This window comes from Nerophis ophidion, unplaced genomic scaffold (genome assembly GCF_033978795.1).
Source record: "Nerophis ophidion isolate RoL-2023_Sa unplaced genomic scaffold, RoL_Noph_v1.0 HiC_scaffold_113, whole genome shotgun sequence".
NCBI classification, from domain to species: domain Eukaryota; kingdom Metazoa; phylum Chordata; class Actinopteri; order Syngnathiformes; family Syngnathidae; genus Nerophis; species Nerophis ophidion.
The window spans coordinates 79,940-106,057 of record NW_026907035.1 but is presented as its reverse complement, the minus strand read 5'-3'; the positions used below and the strand labels follow the sequence as shown (position 1 = coordinate 106,057).

General features: G+C 37.4%; 1 protein-coding gene across 1 annotated transcript; it reads right to left on the bottom strand.

The window, feature by feature from the left end:
- Window positions 1–5,207: 5,207 nt before the first annotated feature.
- Window positions 5,208–13,704, bottom strand: LOC133547450 (endonuclease 8-like 1). The gene is made up of 6 exons (XM_061893131.1): window positions 10,905–13,704; window positions 10,694–10,815; window positions 10,590–10,617; window positions 10,438–10,508; window positions 10,182–10,373; window positions 5,208–5,323 (listed from the first exon to the last, which is right to left on the bottom strand). The coding sequence occupies exons 1-6, from the start codon at window positions 10,969–10,971 to the stop codon at window positions 5,297–5,299; spliced, it is 507 nt and encodes a 168-aa protein (XP_061749115.1). The 5' UTR covers window positions 10,972–13,704; the 3' UTR covers window positions 5,208–5,296.
- Between the last annotated feature and the right edge of the window lie 12,414 nt (window positions 13,705–26,118).

Genomic DNA, 26,118 nt, shown 5'->3' with positions numbered 1-26,118 from the left:
AAACTATCACCACCATGTGGTCATACCTGCATCAATTTCATAGTTCTTTGAAACTATCGCCACCATGTGGTCATACCTGCAACAACTTCATAGTTCTTTGAAACTATCGCCACCATGTGGTCATACCTGCAACAACTTCATAGTTCTTTGAACCTAAAATCTATTGAGATATATATCGTATATATGGAGCGGAAAACACAACCCAAAATTCAAAGTTTCTTCATGCGACGTAGCCGGCCTACTTCACCACAGTCTGTGGTCTATTGCCCCCCCCCCCCCAGGCAAAGATGAGATGGAGATGTGATGGTGACGACTAACACATTTTCTGGGGGGGAAATCACTGCATAGATAACATTTGTGTATGGAAAGAAATCTATTCTTTACAAGACCAAGGATAGCTCAGTGGTTAAGACTGCGGACTCTGAATGAGAGGTACTGGTTTCGAATGCCAATCTAGTTGACATCATTTTGTTCAAACTCATCATACTTTACTGAGCCAGGAGTCCTCAATTACATTTGTGTATGGAACACAATCATAGCTTCACAAGACCCAGGACAGTCCAGTGGTTAAGACTTCTCACTTGGAATTAAGCGCACTGGGTTCAAATCCAGCTCTAATTGATTTTTTTTTTTTTTTTCCCCCAAGATGGCGCTGCTGTAGTGGCTGCTGTTGGCAGGAGCTCCGTGCTCTTGTGTCATCATTTTGTGTTTCCCTCTTGTTTTCATGTCTTATTATATTTTTTTGCCTTTTGGTCCGGGACCCTTTGGGACTGTGTGACAAGGGGTGGCACTTTCGTGACCTCTGTGGTGCTTTTTGTGGACTTCTGGATCTTCCTCCCGGGAGCCTTTTGACCATGGAGACCAGCTGCTGGGTGTCTGCCACACCGGAGTCGCTTTGGAGGGACTGGAGGAGATGCGGATGAAGGGACAGGTCTGCGGAGCAAGCTCTGAGCGCTGGGACGGAGAGGCTTGGCGGTGTCTTGGCTGGGTGAGCAGGTGTCGTACACCTCAGTCTCCTTGGACGTATCCTCGCTCATCCATGCGGACTGGACACTGGCCGAGAGTTGGTTGGCGGCTTAGAGTGGAGTCAGTTCTCTTGGTTGCTTTGTTGGGTCTGCTCCTGTTTCTGGCCACGCTCCCTCCACCCCAGTGGACGATGGCGTGGAACAGCGCAGAGACCACCACAGTGTCTATGTTTCTTTTAGTTGTTATTCATAGCTGGATGTAGAAGTGTCTGCTTGTATCCGCTGCTTTAATGTCTTTCATGTCCTTTGTCTTCTTTGATGTTTACCTCTTACACACATGTGAGAGGGATGTGTACTATGGCTATGAGTTGTTGTTGTTTTTTCCCTTGGCCTCAGTCTGGACCCCTTCTCCAGGGCCCAGGTTTAGACCATTTTTATTTTAGTATATTTTATTTTAATCTTCTTTTTTTTTCACCCATTCCCAACCTCATTATACTTTACAGAGCCAGGAGTCCTCGATTACATTTATGTATGGAACACAATCTTATTGTCACAAGACCCAGGGTAGACTAGGGGTTGAGTCTGCTGACTTTGAATGAAAAGTGCTGAGTTCAAACCTCACTCTGGTTGATAGTATTTTTTTTTTACCTCATCATACTTTACGAAGGCCGGGAGTCATCGATTACATTTGTGTATGGACTAAAATCCTACCTTTACAAGACTGAAAGTAGCCCGGTGGTTAAGACTGTTGCATGAGAACAAACTGTACACAGTTCAAACCCCACTCCGGTCAGCAGTATTTTTTCCACCTCATCTTACCCCAGTGAGTCAGGGGTCGTAGATAACATTTGTGTATGGAAAGAAATCCATTCTTCACAGGACCAGGGATAGCTCGGTGGTTAAGACTGCTGACTCTGAATGACAGGTACTGGGTTCGAATCCCACTCAAGTTGACAAAATTTAGTTTAAGCTTGTCATACTTTACTGAGCCAGGAGTCCTCGATTACATTTGTGTATAGAACACAATCTTCACTTCACAAGACCCAGGATAGACCAGGGGTTAAGACATCTGACTCGGAATGAAAAGTACTGGGTTCAAGTCACACTCAGGTTGGCTGTATTTTGTTCTACCTCATCAAACTTTACTGGGCCATCAGTCCTCGATTACATTTGTGTATGAAAAAAAAAATATCTCATCAAGACCCAGGATAGCTCAGTGGTTAAGACTGCTGACTCTGAATGACAGGTACTGGGTTCAAATCCCACTCATGTTGACAAAATTTTGTTTAAGCTTGTCATACTTTACTGAGCCAGGAGTCCTCGATTACATTTGTGTATAGAACACAATCTTCTCTTCACAAGACCCAGGATAGACCAGGGGTTAAGACATCTGACTCGGAATGAAAAGTACTGGGCTCAAGTCCCACTCAGGTTAACTGTATTTTGTTCTACATCATCAAACTTTACTGGGCCATCAGTCCTCGATTACATTTGTGTATGAAAAAAAAATATCTCATCAAGACCCAGGATAGCCCAGTGGTTAAGACTGCTGACTCTGAATGACAGGTACTTGGTTCGAATCCCACTCATGTTGACAAAATTTTGTTTAAGCTTGTCATACTTTACTGAGCCAGGAGTCCTCGATTACACTTGTGTATAGAACACAATCTTCTCTTCACAAGACCCAGGATAGACCAGGGGTTAAGACATCTGACTTGGAATGAAAAGTACTGGGTTCAAATCTCACTCAGGTTGTGTGTCTTTTGTTCTACCTCATCAAACTTTACTGGGCCACAGTCCTCGATTACATTTGTGTATGAAAAAAAATTGTGTCATCAAGACCCAGGATAGCCCAGTGGTTAAGACTGTTGACTCAGGTTGAAGAGTGTGGGGTTCGACTCCTGCTTGGGTCGATGTGTAATTTAAAAGATCAGCTGGAGGCTGCAAGTTGACAAATATTGTAACTGTGTCATTTCTCCCATGTAATGTTAAAATAATAATTTAATTTACTTTTTTTTTTATCCAATTACAATTAACCAATTTTATTTTATTTGTACCCAGGAGAGCTCATTGGTCAACGCTCTTTATTTATCCTATTCCCACCCACCTCAGGAGTTACACTCACTCGCACACACTCCTACACACACACAAACACACGCACTCATTCTCACACACACACACACACACAGGTAACCCCTGAGGTGTCATCATTGACTATTTGACATTTTATTTTGGATTATTATTAGCTTTAGTGTTGACTTAATTTTTCAACTATATGTTAGTGAAAGAAGTAGCACATAACATTACTCTGTGTGGGGGAGAAGAAGCAGCCCACAATGTATGTCGTCTTGACGCCATACTGCCAAATTACTGACTCCATGTATGGGATTTGAACTCACTACTCCTGTATTAGGAGCCCACAGTGTTGACCATTGAGCTATCCTGGGTCCCAACAAAGTTTGGTTCTCGCTCATATACAAATGTTCTCAGTGAACTATGATCAAGGCAAAATAATAAACTAACGCCTCCTAACAATGGATTTGAACCCAGTAGTTCTGCATGAGAGGCAGCAGTCTTAACCATTGAGCTATCCTGAGTCTTGTTGGAAGTGTAGTCTGGCTCATTCATTAATGGAATCGTGACATCTGTCCCAGTAAACTACGATTGAGGTGGAGCTCAATTTTGAACTGAAGTTACATATCAAACCAATTGGGATTCAAACCCAGTACCCCCATATTTGAAGATCACAGTGTTGACCATTGAGGTATCCTGGGTTCCATCAAGACAGGATTTTCACTAATATACAAATGCAATCATTTAACAATGATAGAGATGAAACAAAAAACAAGATCTTGTGGATTTGAACCCAGTAGTACCGTGTGAGAGGCAGCAGCCTTTACCATTGAGCATTTTGGGTTCTACTACTTCCTGATCTGGATCAATATACCAATGTTACATACCTGTTGTTGAGTAGTTGGTGTGTGCCATGTCTCTCAGGTGTGACATACCTGTTGTTGGTGTGTGCCACGTCTCTCAGGTGTGACATACCTGTTGTTGGTGTGTGCCATGTCTCTCAGGTCTGACATACCTGTTGTTGGTGTGTGCCATGTCTCTCAGGTGTGACATACCTGTTGTTGGTGTGTGCCACGTCTCTCAGGTCTGACATACCTGTTGTTGGTGTGTGCCATGTCTCTCAGGTGTGACATACCTGTTGTTGGTGTACCAAAAAGTTCTATCTTGGTTTCATCTGACCACATGACATTCTCCCAATCCTCTGCTGTATCATCCATGTATCCATTTTGTTATAAACTCAACTCGTCGTATTTGGAGAATACTAAGTTGCATCCCAAGAACACCATACCTACTGTGAAGCATGGGGGTGAAAACATCATGCTTTGGGGCTGTTTTTCTGCTAAGGGGACAGGACGATTGATCCGTGTTAAGGAAAGAATGAATGGGGCCATGTATCGTGAGATTTGGAGCCAAAACCTCCTTCCATCAGTGAGAGCTTTGAATGGTTGAACAAATACTTATTTTCTACCGTAATTTACAAATAAATTATTTAAAATTCCTACAATGTGAATTCCTGGATTTTTTTTCCACATTCCGTCTCTCACAGTTGAAGTGTACCTATGATGAAAATGACAGACCTCTGTCATCATTTGAAGTGGGAGAACTTGCTGACTAAATACTTTTTTGCCCCACTGTATGTATACATTTTACAGGACTCTCATCGTCTGCCTCAGAGACCCAAGTAGTTTTTAGTGTATTATGCAAATGAGCCATGTTAGTCATTGTAGGAGCCAGATCATGTGTGTATGTCACGTGGTGTTTGTGGATGTGTACACAAGGAACAGAAGCATGTGTCACGTGACATAGGTGGCCGTCACCATAAAGAAGGTTTTTTTACCTGTACTCAAGAGGGAGAGAGGAAAGAGTAGAGCTCGGTAGCCATCATTTCTGCTCGGTTGGTAGAGTGGCCGTGCCAGCAACCTGAGGGTTCCAGGTTCGATCCCCGCTTCTGCCAACCTAGTCACTGCTGTTGTGTCCTCGGGCAAGACACTTTACCCACCTGCTCCCAGTGCCACCCACACTGGTTTCAAAATGTAACTTAGATATCGGGCTACACAATGTAAAGCGCTTCGAGTCACAAGAGAAAAGCGCTATATAAATATAATTAACTTCACATTAAATCAAATAATTTACTGTATTGTGAATTGTGATTGAAAAGTATGCCAAGAATAAACGTGTGGAATGTTTATTAAAAATATGTATCATGGAATAAAAACAGTATTTTCCAATAGATGTCCTTTACTTGACATTCTGTCTTGTCAGTCTCCCGCTACGTGTCTTGAAGCCTGCAACAAAAAGTAAGTTTACCACACTTACAGTATAATCTACAAAAGGTTTATGTGTATCAAAACACATGCAAACTTGTTAGCACACGCAAAGCTGATCTAAATATTTGTCGATTAATGAGCAAAATAAGGAGTGCAATCCATCCCATCCATCCATTTTCTATCGCTTATTCCCTCCATTTAACATATTTGTCTTAATGATGTATGCAGAATATATGTTGATTATCAGAATGCCCACAATACTGGGAGGAGAAAATGCAAATACAAATCACTCAACATGAACAGTGAGATTTATCAATGCTGAAAGTGTCCTGCAGGCAGTATCGTGCCTCTTAAAAAGTCTGAAATCTGCGTGCAAACTGGCATAGTTGCACACAGGGCTGTGAGAAAGGAGGCCATCACGCTGCAAAGACAACTGACATAGTTGCACACAGGGCTGTGAGAAAGGAGGCCATCACGCTGCAAAGACAACTGACATAGTTGCACACAGGGCTGTGAGAAAGGAGGCCATCACGCTGCAAAGACAACTGACATAGTTGCACACAGGGCTGTGAGAAAGGAGGCCATCACGCTGCAAAGACAACTGACATAGTTGCACACAGGGCTGTGAGAAAGGAGGCCATCACGCTGCAAAGACAACTGACATAGTTGCACACAGGGCTGTGAGAAAGGAGGCCATCACGCTGCAAAGACAACTGACATAGTTGCACACAGGGCTGTGAGAAAGAAGGCCATCACGCTGCAAAGACAACTGACATAGTTGCACACAGGGCTGTGAGAAAGGAGGCCATCACGCTGCAAAGACAACTGACATAGTTGCACACAGGGCTGTGAGAAAGGAGGCCATCACGCTGCAAAGACAACTGACATAGTTGCACACAGGGCTGTGAGAAAGGAGGCCATCACGCTGCAAAGACAACTGACATAGTTGCACACAGGGCTGTGAGAAAGGAGGCCATCACGCTGCAAAGACAACTGACATAGTTGCACACAGGGCTGTGAGAAAGGAGGCCATCACGCTGCAAAGACAACTGACATAGTTGCACACAGGGCTGTGAGAAAGGAGGCCATCACGCTGCAAAGACAACTGACATAGTTGCACACAGGGCTGTGAGAAAGGAGGCCATCACGCTGCAAAGACAACTGACATAGTTGCACACAGGGCTGTGAGAAAGGAGGCCATCACGCTGCAAAGACAACTGACATAGTTGCACACAGGGCTGTGAGAAAGGAGGCCATCACGCTGCAAAGACAACTGACATAGTTGCACACAGGGCTGTGAGAAAGGAGGCCATCACGCTGCAAAGACAACTGACATAGTTGCACACAGGGCTGTGAGAAAGGAGGCCATCACGCTGCAAAGACAACTGACATAGTTGCACACAGGGCTGTGAGAAAGGAGGCCATCACGCTGCAAAGACAACTGACATAGTTGCACACAGGGCTGTGAGAAAGGAGGCCATCACGCTGCAAAGACAACTGACATAGTTGCACACAGGGCTGTGAGAAAGGAGGCCATCACGCTGCAAAGACAACTGACATAGTTGCACACAGGGCTGTGAGAAAGGAGGCCATCATGCTGCAAAGACAACTGAACAGAGAAGCCTTTGTTCTACGTGTGCATGTCATATTTGGACTGTTAGAAATAAAAAGAAGAAGATATATATTCAGCAATATCATTTTATAGCTGCTGGACAACTTAAAGGGCCGATTAAACCAAAGTCTATTAATTTATGTTGTTTTTTAATGGTATTCCTTTTTTGATTTAGAAAATATGCACCGTATTTTTCGGACTATAAGTAGCAGTTTTTTTTTCATAGTTTGGCCGGGGGTGCGACTTATACTCAGGAGCGACTTATGTGTGAAATTATTAACACATTACCGTAAAATATCAATATTATTTATCTCATTGACGTAAGAGACTAGACGTATAAGATTTTATGGGATTTATGGATTAGGAGTGAGAGATAGTTTGTTAAAGGTATAACATGTTCTATATGTTCTAGTTATTTGAATGACTCTTACCATAATATGTTAGCTTAACATAGCAGTTGCTTATTTATGCCTCATATAACCTACACTTATTCAGCCTGTTCTTCACTATTCTTGATTTATTTTAAATTGCCTTTCAAATGTCTATTCTTGCCGTCTGGTTTTATCAAATAAATTTCCCCCCAAAAATGCGACTTATACTCCAGTGCGACTTGTATGTTTTTTTTCCTTCTTTATTATGCATTTTCGGCAGGTGCGACTTATACTCCGAAAAATATGGTATTGAACAAATATATAAACGCAACACTTTTGTTTTTGCTCCCATTTATCATGAATTGAACTTAAAGATCTGAAACTTTTACCATACACAAAATATATATTCCTCTCAAAAATTACTTACTGGGTGACATGTCCGGTGAGTATGCTGGTCATGCAAGAACTGGGATGTTTTTAGCTTCCAGATCCTTGCAACATGAGTTAGTAAATGTTATTTATAAAGGTGATGGCCTCGGGTGATTAGTACAACAATGGGGCTCAGGGTCTCGTGACGGTATCTCTGCGCATGGAAAATGCCATCAATAAAATGCACGTGGTTTCGCTGTCAATAATAACATACCAAAACCTCTGTATTGTGCCAGACGCCATTGAGTGTGAGCATTTGCCCACTCAAGTTGGTTAAGAAGACAAACTGCAGTTAGGTCGAGACCCCGATGAGGACCACGAGCATGCAGATGAGCTTTCTTGAGACAGATTGATTGATTGATACTTTTATTAGTAGATTGCACAGTTCAGTACATATTCCGTACAATTGACCACTAATTGGTAACACCCCAATACGTTTTTCAACTTGTTTAAGTCGGGGTCCACGTTAATCAATTCATGTTAGTTTCTTACAGTTTGTGCAGAAATGCTATGGTTAAGCAAACCAATTGTTGTAGCAGCTGTCCGGGTGGCAGGTCTCAGCCAATCAATATGGTCTGCGGCTGTGAGGCCAGTTGGATGTATTGCCAAATTCTCTGAAACACCTTTGGAGGCGGCTTATACTAAACGGCCTGGGCTACTGGGTGGGAAGTTGGAGAAGATGCAGGTGGAGGCCACCTTGGTGTCCTGGGTTGTAGATTACCTGACTGACAGACCACAGTATATGCCACTGCAGGACTGTGTGTCTGACAGGCTGGTCAGCAACACCGGGGCCCCGGAGGCTACAGTACTCTTCCCCCTTCCTCTACACCATTTACACCACCCATTTCCACTATCAGTCAGAGTCCTGCCACCTTCAGAAGTTTTCTGATGACTCTGCGATAGTGGGGTGTATTGAGGAAGGTGATGACGAGGAATACAGGACACTGGTGGAGGACTTTGTCACATGGTGTGGAAAGAACCACCTCCAGCTCAATGTTACGGAGACCAAGGAGCTGGTTGTGGACCTGGGAAGGAGGAGGAGTACTCTGGCGACCCCTGTTTCCATCAAAGGGGTGGATGTGTACATGGTAGAGGATTATAAATACCTCGGAGTACACATGGACAACAAGCTGAATGGGTCAAAACACGCTGAGGCCCTCTACAAGAAGGGACAGAGCCGAATCTATATTTCCTTTGGAGGCTAGGATCCTTCAACGTCTGTACAAAGATGTTGAAGATGTTCTACGAGTCGCTGGTGGCAGGCGCCCTCTTGTACACCGTGGCCTGCTGGGGCAGTGGGCTGAGAGTGAGGGACACATACAGACTGGACAAGTTGGTAGAGAAGGCCAGTAACAAGATGGGAGTGGAGCTGGACTCTCTGGCGGTGGTGTCAGAGAGAAGTCTAGCAAAACTCCTAGCCATTATGGACAACACCTCCCACCCACTACACTCGGACCTTGCAGAGAGAATGAGCACATTCAGTGGAAGGCTCAGACTCCCAAAATGCAACACGGAACGACACAGGAGGTCCTTCACACCGACAGCCATCCGACTGTATAATGCATATGTTCCTTGACTGCACTTAAATGTAGAATATATTTATATTATTCATATATATTATATTATTTATTATTATCATTGTTTATTGTGAGCGAACTGTGGTGCTGAATTTCCCCCAGGGATCAATAAAGTACTTTCTATTCTATTCTATTCTTATGGCGGAGAAATAAACATTTAATTGACGGGCAACAGCTCTGGTGGACATTGCTGCAGTCAGCATGCCTACTGCACGCTCCCTCAAAACTTGCGACATCTGAAGCATTGTGTTGTGTGATAAAACTGCACATTTCACAGTGGCCTTTTATTTTGGACAGCTCAAGGCACACCTGTCAGGTGGGATGGATTATCTTGGCAAAGAAAAAATGCTCATTAACAAATGTATACAGATTTGTGAACAATATTTGAGAGGAACAGGTATTTTGTGTTTATAGTCAAAGTTTTCGATCTTTGAGTTCATTTAAATTGGGAACAAGAACAAAAGCGTTGCGTTTTTTTTTTTGTATTTAGTATAACTCCTAAAAAAAATGTCTTGCAATATGCAGTTTGATCATTCCTGCTGCAAATAGTATACATACTGTGATTCTATATTGCAGAAAAGGTGTTAGATGATCGATATGTGCCATAATCTAATATAAGCCCCCCTCCAGTGTGGAGAGCATAATAACATGAATGTAGAGGGAAAGAAGTGTTTCCAAGGGCACATAATGCTTCTAGTACACAAAAATAGGGTGATCTGTGCCACTTTTGCTGCTATCAATTGCACAAAGTAGATCACATACAACACGTCCACCAACAGTACATGCAATTTTATAGTTTGCGCACACAGATAAGTGTGTGGGAATTGGATCCTCAAAGATCAGGCTCTTAATATTTTCAGAAAATGGGAGTATTATTAGAATCAGACCTGCAGCTGGCTCTGTATTGTTCTTTTTCCTCCTGCCTGACGTGGATTCGGTTCTTGCTGAGGTGTGTTTGCTGATCTTCTTCTGGGTGTGGCTTCTTCTTGAGGTCCATTTTCTTCTTCCTTTGCTGCTTTTGTGGGCTTTTTGACTGCTTTTTTCTTCACTGTGCTGTCAGAGTTGTGTTTCCTGGACACCTGAAGTACAGCCACAATGGGGTTAGATTTCTATGTGCTGGTGGTGATTACCTACTGAATATACCTTTTTCTTGCGGGGGTAATCATGGTCTGCATCTGTATCTTTTCTCTTTTTGGCCTTTGGAGACTTTGATTCTGGTGTGTGAGAAAAGATAAAGACACACTAAGCTTTCTCTTATGTGTAATGGTATCTCAACTATTTTTTCTGGCGTTTACCTTTAGGAGCCATAGGACCTGGATCGCCCTGAAATGACACCATTTTCTATTAGTCAATACATGCTACAAATATAGTTGTTACGTATGAAAATGTGTTTGCATACTTTGAACCACATAGTCCTGCCATTGTGGTCGCGTACAGACTTCATTCCATCCACATAGTAACACTGCAACCAGGCCTCAAAACCTGAGTAGTCTTTCTTCTCTGGATCGTAACCTTTCCCACCTCCATAAACAAAAAGTCTAAATAAGAGGAGCACCTTTGTGTCGTTGTCTTCCCCCCACCCCGATCAACCTTGAAACATGGATTCTTACCTAAGTTCACCACCTCCAGCGGTACTGTGTGGCAAAGTCTGAGCAGGTCTGTATTCTCCTCTTCCATTTTGTCCTTTTTGGCTCCCTTAACATTTTTGGGCAAAATAAACTGTTAATAATCGAGGTAAAATACTTGTTTGTACTTATTTGACCTTTTTGCTATGGATCTCCTTTTTTACAGCTTTCTTGTCTTCACACGCATCCTCTGACTCGAGGCCTTCCAGCACAGTCCGGGCAGGCACAAAGGGTGGAATGTTCAACCTGGAAGACACACATGGGCATCTTTTCAAAAACAGAAGGTATTTTGTGTGGAAACAGTGCTACACTTTTATAGTAAACACATTTCCAAGTGAAATTAGGAATTGCTTGTTTATTCATCCAAGATGATTAGAATCTGGGGAATACAAAAACATTCTTCACTCTCCTTTTCAGATCACGGTGACCTGAGTATGTATCTTCATTCAATGGTCATTTCTTTTACAGCAGGCTCTTTGGTGAAGTGTAATATTATTGCTAGGAGTCTTGCAAAAGTACTTCACACAGTGGGCACGGCTGTAACAAAATAACACTGCAATGTACTGTCAACATGTACAAAACCCCAAACCAGTGAAGTAGCACGTTGTGTAAATGGTAAATAAAAACAGAATACAATGATTTGTAAATCCTTTTTAACTTATATTCAATTGAATAGACTGCAAAGACAAGATATTTGATGTTGGATCTGAGAAACTTTTTTTTTTGCAAATATTAGCTCATTTTGGAATTTGATGCCTGCAACATGCTTTAAAAAAGCTGGCACGAGTGTCAAAAAAGACCGAAAAAGTTGAGGAATGCTCATCAAACTCTTGTTTCCCATAGCAAAGCAAAATTGAAGATGAGATCTCATGTATGTCTTATATCTATCTCCTAGACATAAAAGAGCACTAATGGAGACCAAAGTAGTTTTCTCATTCTTCTCAAATGTATCTCCTGAGAAATAAGGCTCACAGTGAGCACTATGAGAGATCTCATAGTTGTCTAATAGTTATCTCTTTTCCCCATTTCAACTAAGACCAAAATGAGAGATGAATGAGCTGGTCTCCAATATATCTCAATTATGACTCAGTGAGAGAAACACCTGGTTTTGTTTCTCACTACTCACTGTTTGAGTTCTCAGATGTCTCTTTTCTATTTCGGCAAAAAGACAATTGATGAGTATTGGTTTCAATATGTCTCAATGATGTCTCAGTGAGAGATATACTTGGTTTTGTCTCTCACTGCTCACTATTTGAGTTGTTAGATATACCCGTTTTCTAAAAAAATGCATTTTAATGGGCTCAATTTAGTTATACCTCAATCATATTCCAGTTGATCTCATGCCAACATTGGGAGAAAATAATGAATTCAGACAATATGGATATATGGTCTGTAATCTAAATGGTTTATTTAAATAAAGTTGGACTTAATTTGTTGATTTCTTATCCACACGTCATGTACAGTAACTCAGTGACTACAATTGTGAGATTTAAAACTGAACCCAAACAATACTGATATGATCACAAGACACTTTTTAAGAGCTTTTAACATTTGTGAACTTTCTAGAGCAGTGGTTCTCAAACTCTTTTAACAAAGTACCACTTCAGAAGATATTTGGCTCTCCAACCACCATCATAAGGACTAATATTAAAATACAGTAGCATAGTAGGCCTATGTATTCATTAAAAAGGACAGTGGCTTTATTAAACAAGTAAATGTAATATATTTGCCACTGAAATATTACACACAATGCAAAAACATCATCAACAATGATACTCCATATACAGTACATATTTACAGAATCCACGGCAACATCACATCAGTGTGTATTTTCAGAGCATTTATAACAATGATTAAAGATTTGATTTGTGGCTTCTTAGGCCAGTTCAGTTCTTCATTATTTCAAACTTTTCAAGTGTGTTGGGGAAATGAACTGCAATCCCTATGCCAGGCATAGATGTGAAGTCAAGGAAAACAACTTTACCCAATATGTCATCCAAGAATACTACTGTACTGCAGAGGTTTCCAATAGGGGAATAACATGACTGCATGTCTCATATGTTACACTATCTTGCAGCAAAGAAAAACCTGCATGTTTATATTCACCAACGAGGGCCCATTTGGCACATGAATGTGCTGTGGTAAACAAGAAATCAATCTGTACATACTTTAAAAAAAGGATGAGAATCTTTCTTCTGACACACTGGTACCACAAAGCAGGCATTTTATTTGTTTACTTTCTATTGGCCCAAAACAATTCTTGGAGGATTTATGTAATATAGTAGGCGATGATGCAGAGTGGGATAAAAAAAAGTTTTGGAACTTCTGCACACTGTTTAAGCAGTCTGTGTTCAGACTATCGGGATAAAGCAACTTGAACATTTTGAGCATATGGCTTAGGGCCTTACCTGTGACTTTAGGACAGTTTACATAACCCATGCTGATCAGAAGGCACTCTGCCATGGTTTCTGATGCATTGTCATGTATTGGTTTGTCTGTTGTGTCCTTGAAATTGGACTCTTCTGCACACTCCTCACTCAAACCATCTTCAAATCCTTCATTAAACGTATGTCCGTCATTGTACATCCAATCCCCTATATCAGGGAGAGCTTCCTCAAATGATTGAAATGGATCATACTCAGCATCGACATGTCATTCAGTTGTTAGGCCATCAGGAGGATGTATGAGGGCTGATCTGGAAAATGGTTTTCCATTCTCTTCGATGGTCAGAAGTAGAAATATTTTCATGTGCTGAAAGTAAAATAGAATACAAATCACTAAAGGTTTTTGATAACATTTTGTCACAAGGCAAAACGTATAACATCTCAGCATATCGCTCACATTCTTACACTCCAAAGTTTGTCACATTTGAGCAGGATTTGCTTTGAGACAAAATTCACAGCAAAACATTATTCAGCCACAGAAGACGGTGGGTGTACCTGGCAGGTGGGGAGAGGCTTGATGTTCCAGAGTGGTACATCCTGCACGGTCACCTGAAGGTTGGATGTGTTCCATTTGAAGAGCAGTGTTTTGGGCTCCTTCAGGGGGCACCGCCTCATGCAGTGTTACCCTGCTGCTACCCCCTGACACAAAGAAGAGGAACCAAAAAACTCTAAAGATTCAAATCATTGAAAAAAAAAACAGACAAAACAAGAAGGAAGTTGACATAAATTGAACACATTATACAAATCCAGCTAATGGAATGCATTTCCTTTTTCCCCACATCTTGAGCGCATTGTAGTTCATGTTTACGTATCTTCTGTGTTTGTGGTAACACATCATCCACAGTGTTAAATGTAACTCATCACAATACAACACACACTATAAAAAGAAAGTTGTGGATGCTAATGCCAATCATTAGTAAATACACAACAGCAAACCAAACCTATGAGAAAGGATCTTGACGAGGGATGCAACATTATTGTAAATATAACCTTATTTTGATTTCAAAATTGTCACAATAATGCCGTGATGTGTGACGCTATCAAACGAGAACACCAGTCGCTGTGTTTTTTTCTGACAATATTAAGTGGGCTCATCTGAGAAGTAAACTGGTTCTCCCATGAAAACCCGCCGTGTGGGAAAACAAGGTTCAAACGGGACATTATAGAAGGGCGAAAAAGTGGAAGTGTGCAGGAGTGATGGGAACGTTTGTGCTTAGGTTAGCCGAGGAATTGTTGCTGTGAAATATTTCTGTGCCTATAACTGTCGTGTTAGTTGAACCTTAAACAAAGTCTGCATACTGCAAGGTAAAGCATGCCACGTTCATCCAGACCATTTCCAAATCGACCCAGAGCCCTTGCAGCTCACCAGAGGAAATGTGGACATGCACAAAATAAGACATTTGCTGACACTACACACCACAATGTCTACAATAAGTTAGGGAATAGGAGTAATATATTAGAATGAGTTATATGTTAGAACCGTTATTTGGAAAATATCGTTCATGTGAAACCAAGATGTCAGCAAGGGACAATATGCATTTGTGAGGTATTTACATGATTAAAAGTCAAATTATTAGTTAACTCTTAAGAATCAGTATTCTACAAACTAATACAATTTGGACTGCAAAGGGCAGTTTCTTAGGAAGTTCAAAGTTTAAAAACACTCAACTAAACAGCAGTGATGTAACAATATCAAAATGTCATATCACCGTTACTGTGACCAAAATGATCACTGTTTGCATTATAATGGCAGTATTGTTGAATGTGCTAAAAAGGTCATCAAACCCACAATAATACCAAGTTGTATTGAAAAAAAAACATACCGGACACACAGTATAGTTTCTTGGCAAAAGAAACATTATTGTTCTACATTAGTTACACTGGATGTTTACTGTTTATGTCAGTTTAAAGACACTTATTTGAAAATGTTGGTTTTTGTGTGTTACTTGAAATTCTGCACCATTCCTTTGCACCTAAAATACCTGTTTTTAATGATAAATATGATTACAACATATGAAAATGATGTTTGTGTTCAATTACAGTAAGTGTGTTTATCCTAAACATTCCTCCCACGTCATTTAACACACTTTGACATTTTTGTAACAATATCTTACCCTGGCTTTAACACTATGACGATATCATACCGTGAAATGTTGATATTGTTACATCCTTAGTCATGACCTGATGTTACCTACCAGCTTTAACTTGGAGGTGAAAGGTTCCAAAAACATGAATTACACATGCTGAGATAACTCCTATTTGAAGTTTCATTCTTCATATGTGCTAATGTAATCAGGGTCAAAGAAAGCAATATTTTCATGTTTGTTCCTGACAAACTGTGGACAGCTTTTTATCTGTAAATCTCAATCAGAACTAATTGACTTCAAGAAAGAACAGGCATATACATATAACTTACTTGGACATTGCTGGTCATTCTCCACATTCACATAGGTGCATGCTGCAGGACGGGATGACTGCAGGAAGAAAAAGAAAGTATCACATATTATATCTGCTGCCAGTTTAATGCACCACCACTATACCAGTCTACTCAGCAACTTTACAGTCCTTCTTGATCTTTTATTTGATTCCACTTCTTTACCAGTTCTTCTTCATCCTTTTCCAGCTTTTCCTTTTGTCATTTCGACACTCCAATACTATATAAATCAATCAATCAATCAATGTTTCTTTATATAGCCCCAAATCACAAATGTCTCAAAGGACTGTACAAATCATTACGACTACAACATCCTCGGAAGAACCCACAAAAGGGCAAGGAAAACTCACACCCAGTGGGCAGGGAGAATTCACATCCAGTGGGACGCTAGTGACAATGCTGACTATGAGAAACCTTGGAGAGGACCTCAGATGTGGGCAACCCCCCCCCCCCTCTAGGGGACCGAAAGCAATGGATGTGGAGCGGGTCTAACATGATACTGTGAAAGTTCAATCCATAGTGGCTCCAACACAGCCGCGAGAGTTCAGTTCAAGCGGATCCAAGACAGCAGCGAGAGTCCCGTCCACAGGAAACCATCTCAAGCGGAGGCGGAAACCATCTCAAGCGGAGGCGGATCAGCAGCGTAGAGATGTCCCCAACCAATACAGGCGAGCGGTCCATCCTGGGTCCCGACGAGCGGTCCATCCTGGGTCTCGACTCTGGACAGCCAGTACTTCATCCATGGTCATTGGACCGGACCCCCTCCACAAGGGAGGGGGGGACATAGGAGAAAGAAAAGAAGCGGCAGATCAACTGGTCTAAAAAGGAGGTCTATTTAAAGGCTAGAGTATACAGATGAGTTTTAAGGTGAGACTTAAATGCTTCTACTGAGGTGGCATCTCCAACTGTTACCGGAAGGGCATTCCAGAGTACTGGAGCCCGAAATGAAAAAGCTCTACAGCCCGCAGACTTTTTTTGGGCTTTGGGGATCACTAATAAGCCGGAGTCCTTTGAACGCAGATTTCTTGCCGGGACATATGGTACAATACAATCGGCAAGATAGGATGGAGCTAGACCGTGTAGTATTTTATACGTAAGTAGTAAAACCTTAAAGTCACATCTTAAGTGCACAGGAAGCCAGTGCAGGTGAGCCAGTATAGGTATATATGTATGTATATATGTATATAAAGGTATATACAGTATAGGTATATATGTATGTATATATGTATATAAAGGTATATACAGTATATATGTATGTATATATGTATATAAAGGTATATACAGTATATATGTATGTATTTATGTATATAAAGGTATATACAGTATATATGTATGTATATATGTATATAAAGGTATATACAGTATATATGTATGTATATATGTATATAAAGGTATATACAGTATATATGTATGTATATATGTATATAAAGGTATATACAGTATATATGTATGTATATATGTATATAAAGGTATATACAGTATATATGTATGTATATATGTATATAAAGGTATATACAGTACAGGCGTAATGTGATCAAACTTTCTTGTTCTTGTCAAAAGTCTAGCAGCCGCATTTTGTACCAACTGTAATCTTTTAATGCTAGACATGGGGAGACCCCAAAATAATAGGTTACAGTAATCGAGACGAGACGTAACAAACGCATGGATAATGATCTCGGCGTCTTTAGTGGACAAAATGGAGCGAATTTGAGCGATATTACGGAGATGAAAGAAGGCCGTTTTAGTAACGCTTTTAATGTGTGCCTCAAAGGAGAGAGTTGGGTGGAAGATAAATACAGACAAAGGTTGCTGGAATATAGCTGGAACTTCTTGTAAATGTAAAACTCTATATTATGTGTTCAGTAATGTATATTGTTCCACTTCAAATGTTCTCTGAACATTTATTTCTCTCATTGTTATTTCACTTCTTGTTATTATACTTACCTCGGTGGAGGTAACTATCACAACTTCTAGCAAGGTGCTTGCGGCATTTATAGCTCTATTTCCGTAACTGCGTGACGTTCCAGTAGTTTAAAACAAATAACTGGTGTGTGTTAAAGTCATATAAATACCAAAAGAGAAACAATAAATGGTATTACTTACTTTCAGTTGTTATTCCTTCGATGCTGAATATTATTTCTTCCCATCGAAATCATTACATCCGCCCACTTAATGCGCATGCGTGTTTTTCAGGAAAAGCCAATCTGATTGGACAGATTCATGGAGTGCCGTGCCAAATCTCGCGATCTCAGGATTTACATCAAGTTCATTTTCTCCTTATATGTCCATCTGAAAATAGCCCTTTTTGGCTAGGACATCATTTTCAAATGATTTGAAAATGTATGCTTTCTATCAGACGGCGGCGGACATGACGCGTTATTTGCCATCAGTTAACGTCAGAAGAAGAAGAAGCGGGGAAACAGTAGGTGGCGTAACATTTGAAGGTTGTCAGTGCGCCTACCTTCAACTAAAACAAGGAAGAAGAAGAAAGCCAACACTTAGTTGTTCTTTTGAAAGGTTTATTTATAAATGTCAACAATTACAAACAGTAAGACAAACAACAATATACAACATTATAAAACATTATGAAAACAGTACAAAACAGCGCCAGGGGGTTGTAAGTTCAAAATAATTAAAAAAAAGAATAAAAACATATATATATAAATAATAAACAAAATGCAAAGCCGTAGGCTTATTCAGATTCATCAAACAACTTAAATGTGGAACACAGCATCATCGTTTTCACAGCTTTTTTGTTGTTAGAGGTAGAGAGCGTTTTAATGTAAAGTTCCAGATCTTTTTTAAAGGCACAAAAGATAGGACGGGTATTAAGAAACTTACATTTATGAATATAAAACTTAGCCAATAAAATAATGAGCTTGCAAAGGTAGAATTCCTTTTCAATTTTTTGTTCATACAGTGTAAAACCAAAAATCACATCTTTAAAGTAAAGCACAAATTTGTCATAAATATTGTCCAGGATGAAGCGACAGATGCCTGCCATAGTGATGGAGTGTTTTCACAAGTATAAAACAAGTGGTTAACAGTCTCTGGGTGCATGTTACAAAAGGTGCAGGTGACATCAATGTCCTTTTTGTATCTAACCATCACAGTCTTTACAGGGTAATAGCGATGGATGATTTTAAATGATATCTCTTTGACTTTGTTGCTAAGTAAATACCTGTTAGGAAGGGACCACGTTTTGGTCCAACAGATGTCATTTACAACATTATTCCATAAGGAAATGACATAGGAGACAGACACACAATCATTTTGGAATAAGCTGCGGATTTTTCTGTTATTTTTTTGATCAAAGCAAAGTTTCCCCACGGGAGTGTCAAGTGGATCATTCACAATGTTTACAGCAGAAAGAGGAGGTGTGTAAGCCATGTACAACATAATAACACCTGTTGGAATGTACAACATAATAACACCTGTTGGAATGTACAACATAATAACACCTGTTGGAATGTACAACATAATAACACCTGTTGGAATGTACAACATAATAACACCTGTTGGAATGTACAACATAATAACACCTGTTGGAATGTACAACATAATAACACCTGTTGGAATGTACAACATAATAACACCTGTTGGAATGCACAACATAATAACACCTGTTGGAATGCACAACATAATAACACCTGTTGGAATGCACAACATAATAACACCTGTTGGAATGTACAACATAATAACACCTGTTGGAATGTACAACATAATAACACCTGTTGGAATGTACAACATAATAACACCTGTTGGAATGTACAACATAATAACACCTGTTGGAATGTACAACATAATAACACCTGTTGGAATGTACAACATAATAACACCTGTTGGAATGTACAACATAATAACACCTGTTGGAATGTACAACATAATAACACCTGTTGGAATGTACAACATAATAACACCTGTTGGAATGTACAACATAATAACACCTGTTGGAATGTACAACATAATAACACCTGTTGGAATGCACAACATAATAACACCTGTTGGAATGCACAACATAATAACACCTGTTGGAATGTACAACATAATAACACCTGTTGGAATGTACAACATAATAACACCTGTTGGAATGTACAACATAATAACACCTGTTGGAATGTACAACATAATAACACCTGTTGGAATGTACAACATAATAACACCTGTTGGAATGTACAACATAATAACACCTGTTGGAATGTACAACATAATAACACCTGTTGGAATGTACAACATAATAACACCTGTTGGAATGTACAACATAATAACACCTGTTGGAATGTACAACATAATAACACCTGTTGGAATGTACAACATAATAACACCTGTTGGAATGTACAACATAATAACACCTGTTGGAATGTACAACATAATAACACCTGTTGGAATGTACAACATAATAACACCTGTTGGTCAGCTTGGTCAGCTGTGCTGATTGATTTAGTTTCAGTTAAGGTATCCATAAACTTAAGTTGAAAAACTTATTGGGGTGTTACCATTTAGTGGTCAATTGTACAGAATATTTACTGAACTGTGCAATCTACTAATAAAAGTTTCAATCAATCAATCAATAGTGCGTAATCAGAGCGCATGTGTAAAAAAAAAAAAAAAATTCCCAGTCCACAACTATCCTCATTCACAACACGTTCTCTTAGATTTCCATGTTATGATACATGTTCACATTATTTATTGACTGTATCTAAAAAGTATTTAAAAAAATATGGTATTATTTAAATGAGGATATGAAATAATCCTAAATGAAATTCAATGACTTGGTTTATATTATTGGATATACTAGGTCATAAAATCAGTGTCAGTTGAGTTGGTCCATAGATTTCCTGTAGGGAATTTTAATGTCCAGCAGATGTCAGTATTTAGTGACACAGGATCAATACAGTTTATAAATGTGTCAAAAGGCTGTGCAACGCCTCATCAACCCATCACTAACAATCACACAGGTCAGGTAATGTCAAGACTTTAATCTACACTGGACATAGGCAGTCTTCTTTACTGTCAAAGACTTTTTGACAAATCAATCAAACAGAGCCCCCAGTCAAATGACAAATTCAGTATTACTTTTCAACAGACATTTATTTAATCTTGTTGTTTGTGGTCTGGACATTTGACACAGGAATTTAACTTTTCCACACACCATCCTGAATCACGGTTTCAATCGTAGTCCATGTTAACTACCAAACCGTAACTTAAAAGGGTTGGTTGAACAAGTATAAGGACTAGCAGGTCATTGCTAATGTTGCTAATAGGCACAGTACTCATGGACTAAGTTTTGGGGAAATTCCTATTGAAATCAATGGGACATCCTTCAAAGTTCCATTTATTCCGTCTGATTCCAACTGTTCCAACTAAAAAATTTTCAGACTCTTCAGGAATTGTGTGCTTGTTTTCAACAATGCTAAAATAATTTCAGGATTTCGGTTCATCATCAGCATTGGAGCAATCACACGCAATTCCTTCAGGAATTGCCTCATCTAGTTTTTAATGTTTAATAAAAAATAACAAATAAAATAACGACAAAAAAAGAAACAACATTACAACATTTCGAAGTTTTAACCTATTCAAACCATTCCACCTTCGACTCATTGCACCATTCTGGAAATTCAAACTTCCCCTTTTCCTTGTCAAAAAAAGTTGAGGATTTTCCAGAATTCCTGCTTTTCCGAAGCCCTATTTCCACCCTTTTTCTGGCGACTACACCTTCCACATTTTTCAACGCGTTTTAACTGTTCCACCGTCGAAGCTTTCTTCTGCATAGGAAGTTGAAAAATTCTGTTTTCCCGAAATTCCGTATTACCATTTGTCATTTCAACATGTTATTACTTCAACAATTCTCCACCGATTGAAAAATTGTCCAAGACATCAATAAATTTAGATTAGATACTACTTTATTTATTCCTTCAGGAGAGTAAATGCCTTGGCAGAAGACACCTCCTGCCAAAGATGCCTATACCGCAGGATTTTTAATTTTTCAAATGATCATCAAATGTTGCCGTTTACATCAGTGATGCTGTTTGGAACAGAAATGATATATTTAGTAAGTAGAAAGAAAACACAAGGAGCCCGGGCGACAGCAGCGAAGGTCTGCCCGACCACAGACTGGCTGCGTAGTGCTTATAGCTGTTCAACCAACCTTTTTAAGTAACGGTTGGGTAGTTAACATGGGTGCCAATTGCCTCGTACCTTGGTAGCTGTTTAGCCAACCCTTTTAAGTTACGGTTTTAAGAAGTACCAAATGTTGAAACCGTGGGTCAGAATGGTGTGTGTAAAAGCAAAATGCCTGTGTCAGTCTACAGCATTGGAGCATTCGTACACAATTCCTTCAGGAATTGCCTCATTTACTTTTAAATGTTTAATAAAAAAGGAAAATAATTACAAATAAAGGTACAACAAAACAATGGTTCCACATTTTTTAACCTATTACACCATTTTGGAAAGTCCAGGATTTTCCAAAATTCTTGCTTCTACAAAGCCTTCTTTGCAGCGATTACTCTTTTCACAGTTTTCAACATGTTACAACATTCAGAGTCCAAGGGTTTTGCTATCAATAGAACATTGACGGTCTACTTCACTGTCTGGGCAGCATATCAAAATCACAGGTCGGTGGTAAAACGAATATCGAATGTCACATTTTAATAGAGCATTCATCAAAAAGTTTGCTTTCACAATTTTATCATCAGGGAGACTGACACGGGCATTAAACTTTTCCACACACCATCCTGACTCACGGTTTCAACGATTGGTACTTGTTAAAACTGTAACTTAAAATGTTTTGCTGAACAGCTATCAAGGTTCGATGCAATAGGCGCCCATGTTAACTACCCAACCGTAACTTAAAAAGGTTGGTTGAGCAGCTATAACGACTATGCGGCCAGATTCCCAGGTGACTGGGCATTTCATTGCTACTGTTGCCCAGAGGGCACAGTATGCATGGGCTGCCTGTGCAATATCTCAATTCCTGATTATTCTGAATGATAATTAGTGGGAGACCCGACAACACTGATGCATCGACATCTGCGTGTGCAGTAACAGCTACTCCTTTCGATAGCTCAGTTGATAAAGTGGAAAGCTGTATTAGCTTATGCTGAGTTCTTTAGGGCACTGGTTCAAATCCAGCTCGATGGATCACTCATTACGTTTTTACCATGAATTGATTAACGTGGAAACACTAAACATGTATTTAATAATTTTATACTAAACATGTATTTAATATTCATATACTAAACATGTATTTAATATTTATATACTAAACATGTATTTAATATTTATACACTAAACATGTATTTAATATTTACACACTAAACATGTATTTAAACATGTTTAGTGTGTAAATATTAAATACAAGTTTAGTGTATGACTAGTAAATACATGTTTAGTGTATAAATATTAGATACATGTTTAGTATAAAAAATATTAAATACACGTTTAGTGTATGAATATTAAATACATTTTTAGTGTATGAATATTAAATTAATGTTTAGTGTATAAATATGAAATACATGTTTAGTGTATAAATATTAGATACATGTTTAGTATAAAAAATATTAAATACACGTTTAGTGTATGAATATTAAATACATGTTTAGTGTATGAATATTAAATTAATGTTTAGTGTATAAATATGAAATACATGTTTAGTGTATAAATATTAAATACATGTTTAGTGTATGAATATCAAATACATGTTTAGTGTATGAATATTAGATACATGTTTAGTATAAAAAATATTAAATACATGTTTAGTGTATGAATATTAAATACATGTTTAGTGTATAAATATTAAATTAATGTTTAGTGTATGAATATCAAATACATGTTTAGTGTATGAATATTAAATACATGTTTAGTGTATAAATATTAAATACATGTTTAGTGTATAAATATTAAATACATGTTTAGTATATAAATATTAAATACATATTTAGTGTATGAATATTAAATACATGTTTAGGATATAAATATTAAATACATGTTTAGTGTATAAATATTAAATACATGTTTAGTGTATGAATATCAAATACATGTTTAGTGTATGAATATTAGATACATGTTTGGTATAAAAAATATGAAATACATGTTTAGTATATAAATATTAAATACATGTTTGGTGTATGAATATGAAATACATGTTTAGTGTATAAATATTAAATACATGTTTAGTGTATAAATATTAAATACATGTTTGGTGTATGAATATGAAATACATGTTTAGTGTATAAATATTAAATACATGTTTAGTATATAAATATTAAATACATATTTAGTGTATGAATATTAAATACATGTTTAGTGTATGAATATTAAATACATGTTTAGTATATAAATATTAAATATATGTTTAGTGTATGAATATTAAATACATGTTTAGGATATAAATATTAAATACATGTTTAGTGTGTAAATATTAAATACAAGTTTAGTGTATGAATATTAAATACATGTTTAGTGTATAAATATTAAATACATGTTTAGTGTATAAATATTAAATACATGTTTAGTATATAAATATTAAATACATATTTAGTGTATGAATATTAAATACATGTTTAGTGTATAAATATTAAATACATGTTTAGTATATACATATTAAATATATGTTTAGTGTATGAATATTAAATACATGTTTAGTGTGTAAATATTAAATACAAGTTTAGTGTATGAATATTAAATACATGTTTAGTGTATGAATATTAAATACATGTTTAGGATATAAATATTAAATACATGTTTAGTGTATAAATATTAAATACATGTTTAGTGTATGAATATTAAATACATGTTTAGTGTGTAAATATTAAATACAAGTTTAGTGTATGAATATTAAATACATGTTTAGTGTATGAATATTAAATACATGTTTAGTATAAAAATATTAAATACATGTTTAGTGTATTAATATTAAATACATGTTTAGTGTATGAATATTAAATACATGTTTAGTGTATAAATATTAAATACATGTTTAGTGTATGAATATTAAATACATGTTTAGTGTATGAATATTAAATACATGTTTAGTGTATAAATATTAAATACATGTTTAGTATATAAATATTAAATAGTGAAGTGAATTATATTTATATAGCGCTTTTTCTCTAGTGACTCAAAGCGCTTTACATAGTGAAACCCAATATCTAAGTTACATTCAAACCAGTGTGGGTGGCACTGGAAGCAGGTGGGTAAAGTGTCTTGCCCAAGGACACAACGGCAGTGACTAGGATGGCGGAAGCGGGAATCGAACCTGCAACCCTCAAGTTGCTGGCACGGCCACTCTACCAACCAAGCTAAACCGCCCCACAAATACATGTTTAGTGTATAAATAGGAAATACATGTTTAGTATATAAATATTAAATACCTTATTTAGTGTATAAATATTAAATACATGTTTAGTATATAAATATTAAATACATATTTAGTGTATGAATATTAAATACATGTTTAGTGTATGAATATTAAATACATGTTTAGTGTATGAATATTAAATTAATGTTTAGTGTATAAATATTAAATACATGTTTAGTGTATGAATATCAAATACATGTTTAGTGTATGAATATTAGATACATGTTTAGTATAAAAAATATTAAATACATGTTTAGTGTATGAATATTAAATACATGTTTAGTGTATAAATATTAAATTAATGTTTAGTGTATGAATATCAAATACATGTTTAGTGTATGAATATTAAATACATGTTTAGTGTATAAATATTAAATACATGTTTAGTGTATAAATATTAAATACATGTTTAGTATATAAATATTAAATACATATTTAGTGTATGAATATTAAATACATGTTTAGGATATAAATATTAAATACATGTTTAGTGTATAAATATTAAATAAATGTTTAGTGTATGAATATCAAATACATGTTTAGTGTATGAATATTAGATACATGTTTGGTATAAAAAATATTAAATACATGTTTAGTATATAAATATTAAATACATGTTTGGTGTATGAATATGAAATACATGTTTAGTGTATAAATATTAAATACATGTTTAGTGTATAAATATTAAATACATGTTTGGTGTATGAATATGAAATACATGTTTAGTGTATAAATATTAAATACATGTTTAGTATATAAATATTAAATACATATTTAGTGTATGAATATTAAATACATGTTTAGTGTATAAATATTAAATACATGTTTAGTATATAAATATTAAATATATGTTTAGTGTATGAATATTAAATACATGTTTAGGATATAAATATTAAATACATGTTTAGTGTGTAAATGTTAAATACAAGTTTAGTGTATGAATATTAAATACATGTTTAGTGT

Bases quoted from the DNA above. Each gene is read 5' to 3' on its own strand.
- LOC133547450 (XM_061893131.1), bottom strand. From the start codon at position 10,971: ATGGAAGAGGAGAATACAGACCTGCTCAGACTTTGCCACACAGTACCG. The intron at 10,816-10,904 runs GTAAGAATCCAT...TTGTTTATGGAG, and splicing joins GCTGGAGGTGGTGAACTTAG to GTGGGAAAGGTTACGATCCA. The intron at 5,324-10,181 runs GTCTGATTCTAA...TTTTTGTTGCAG, and splicing joins CAATACAGAGCCAGCTGCAG to GCTTCAAGACACGTAGCGGG.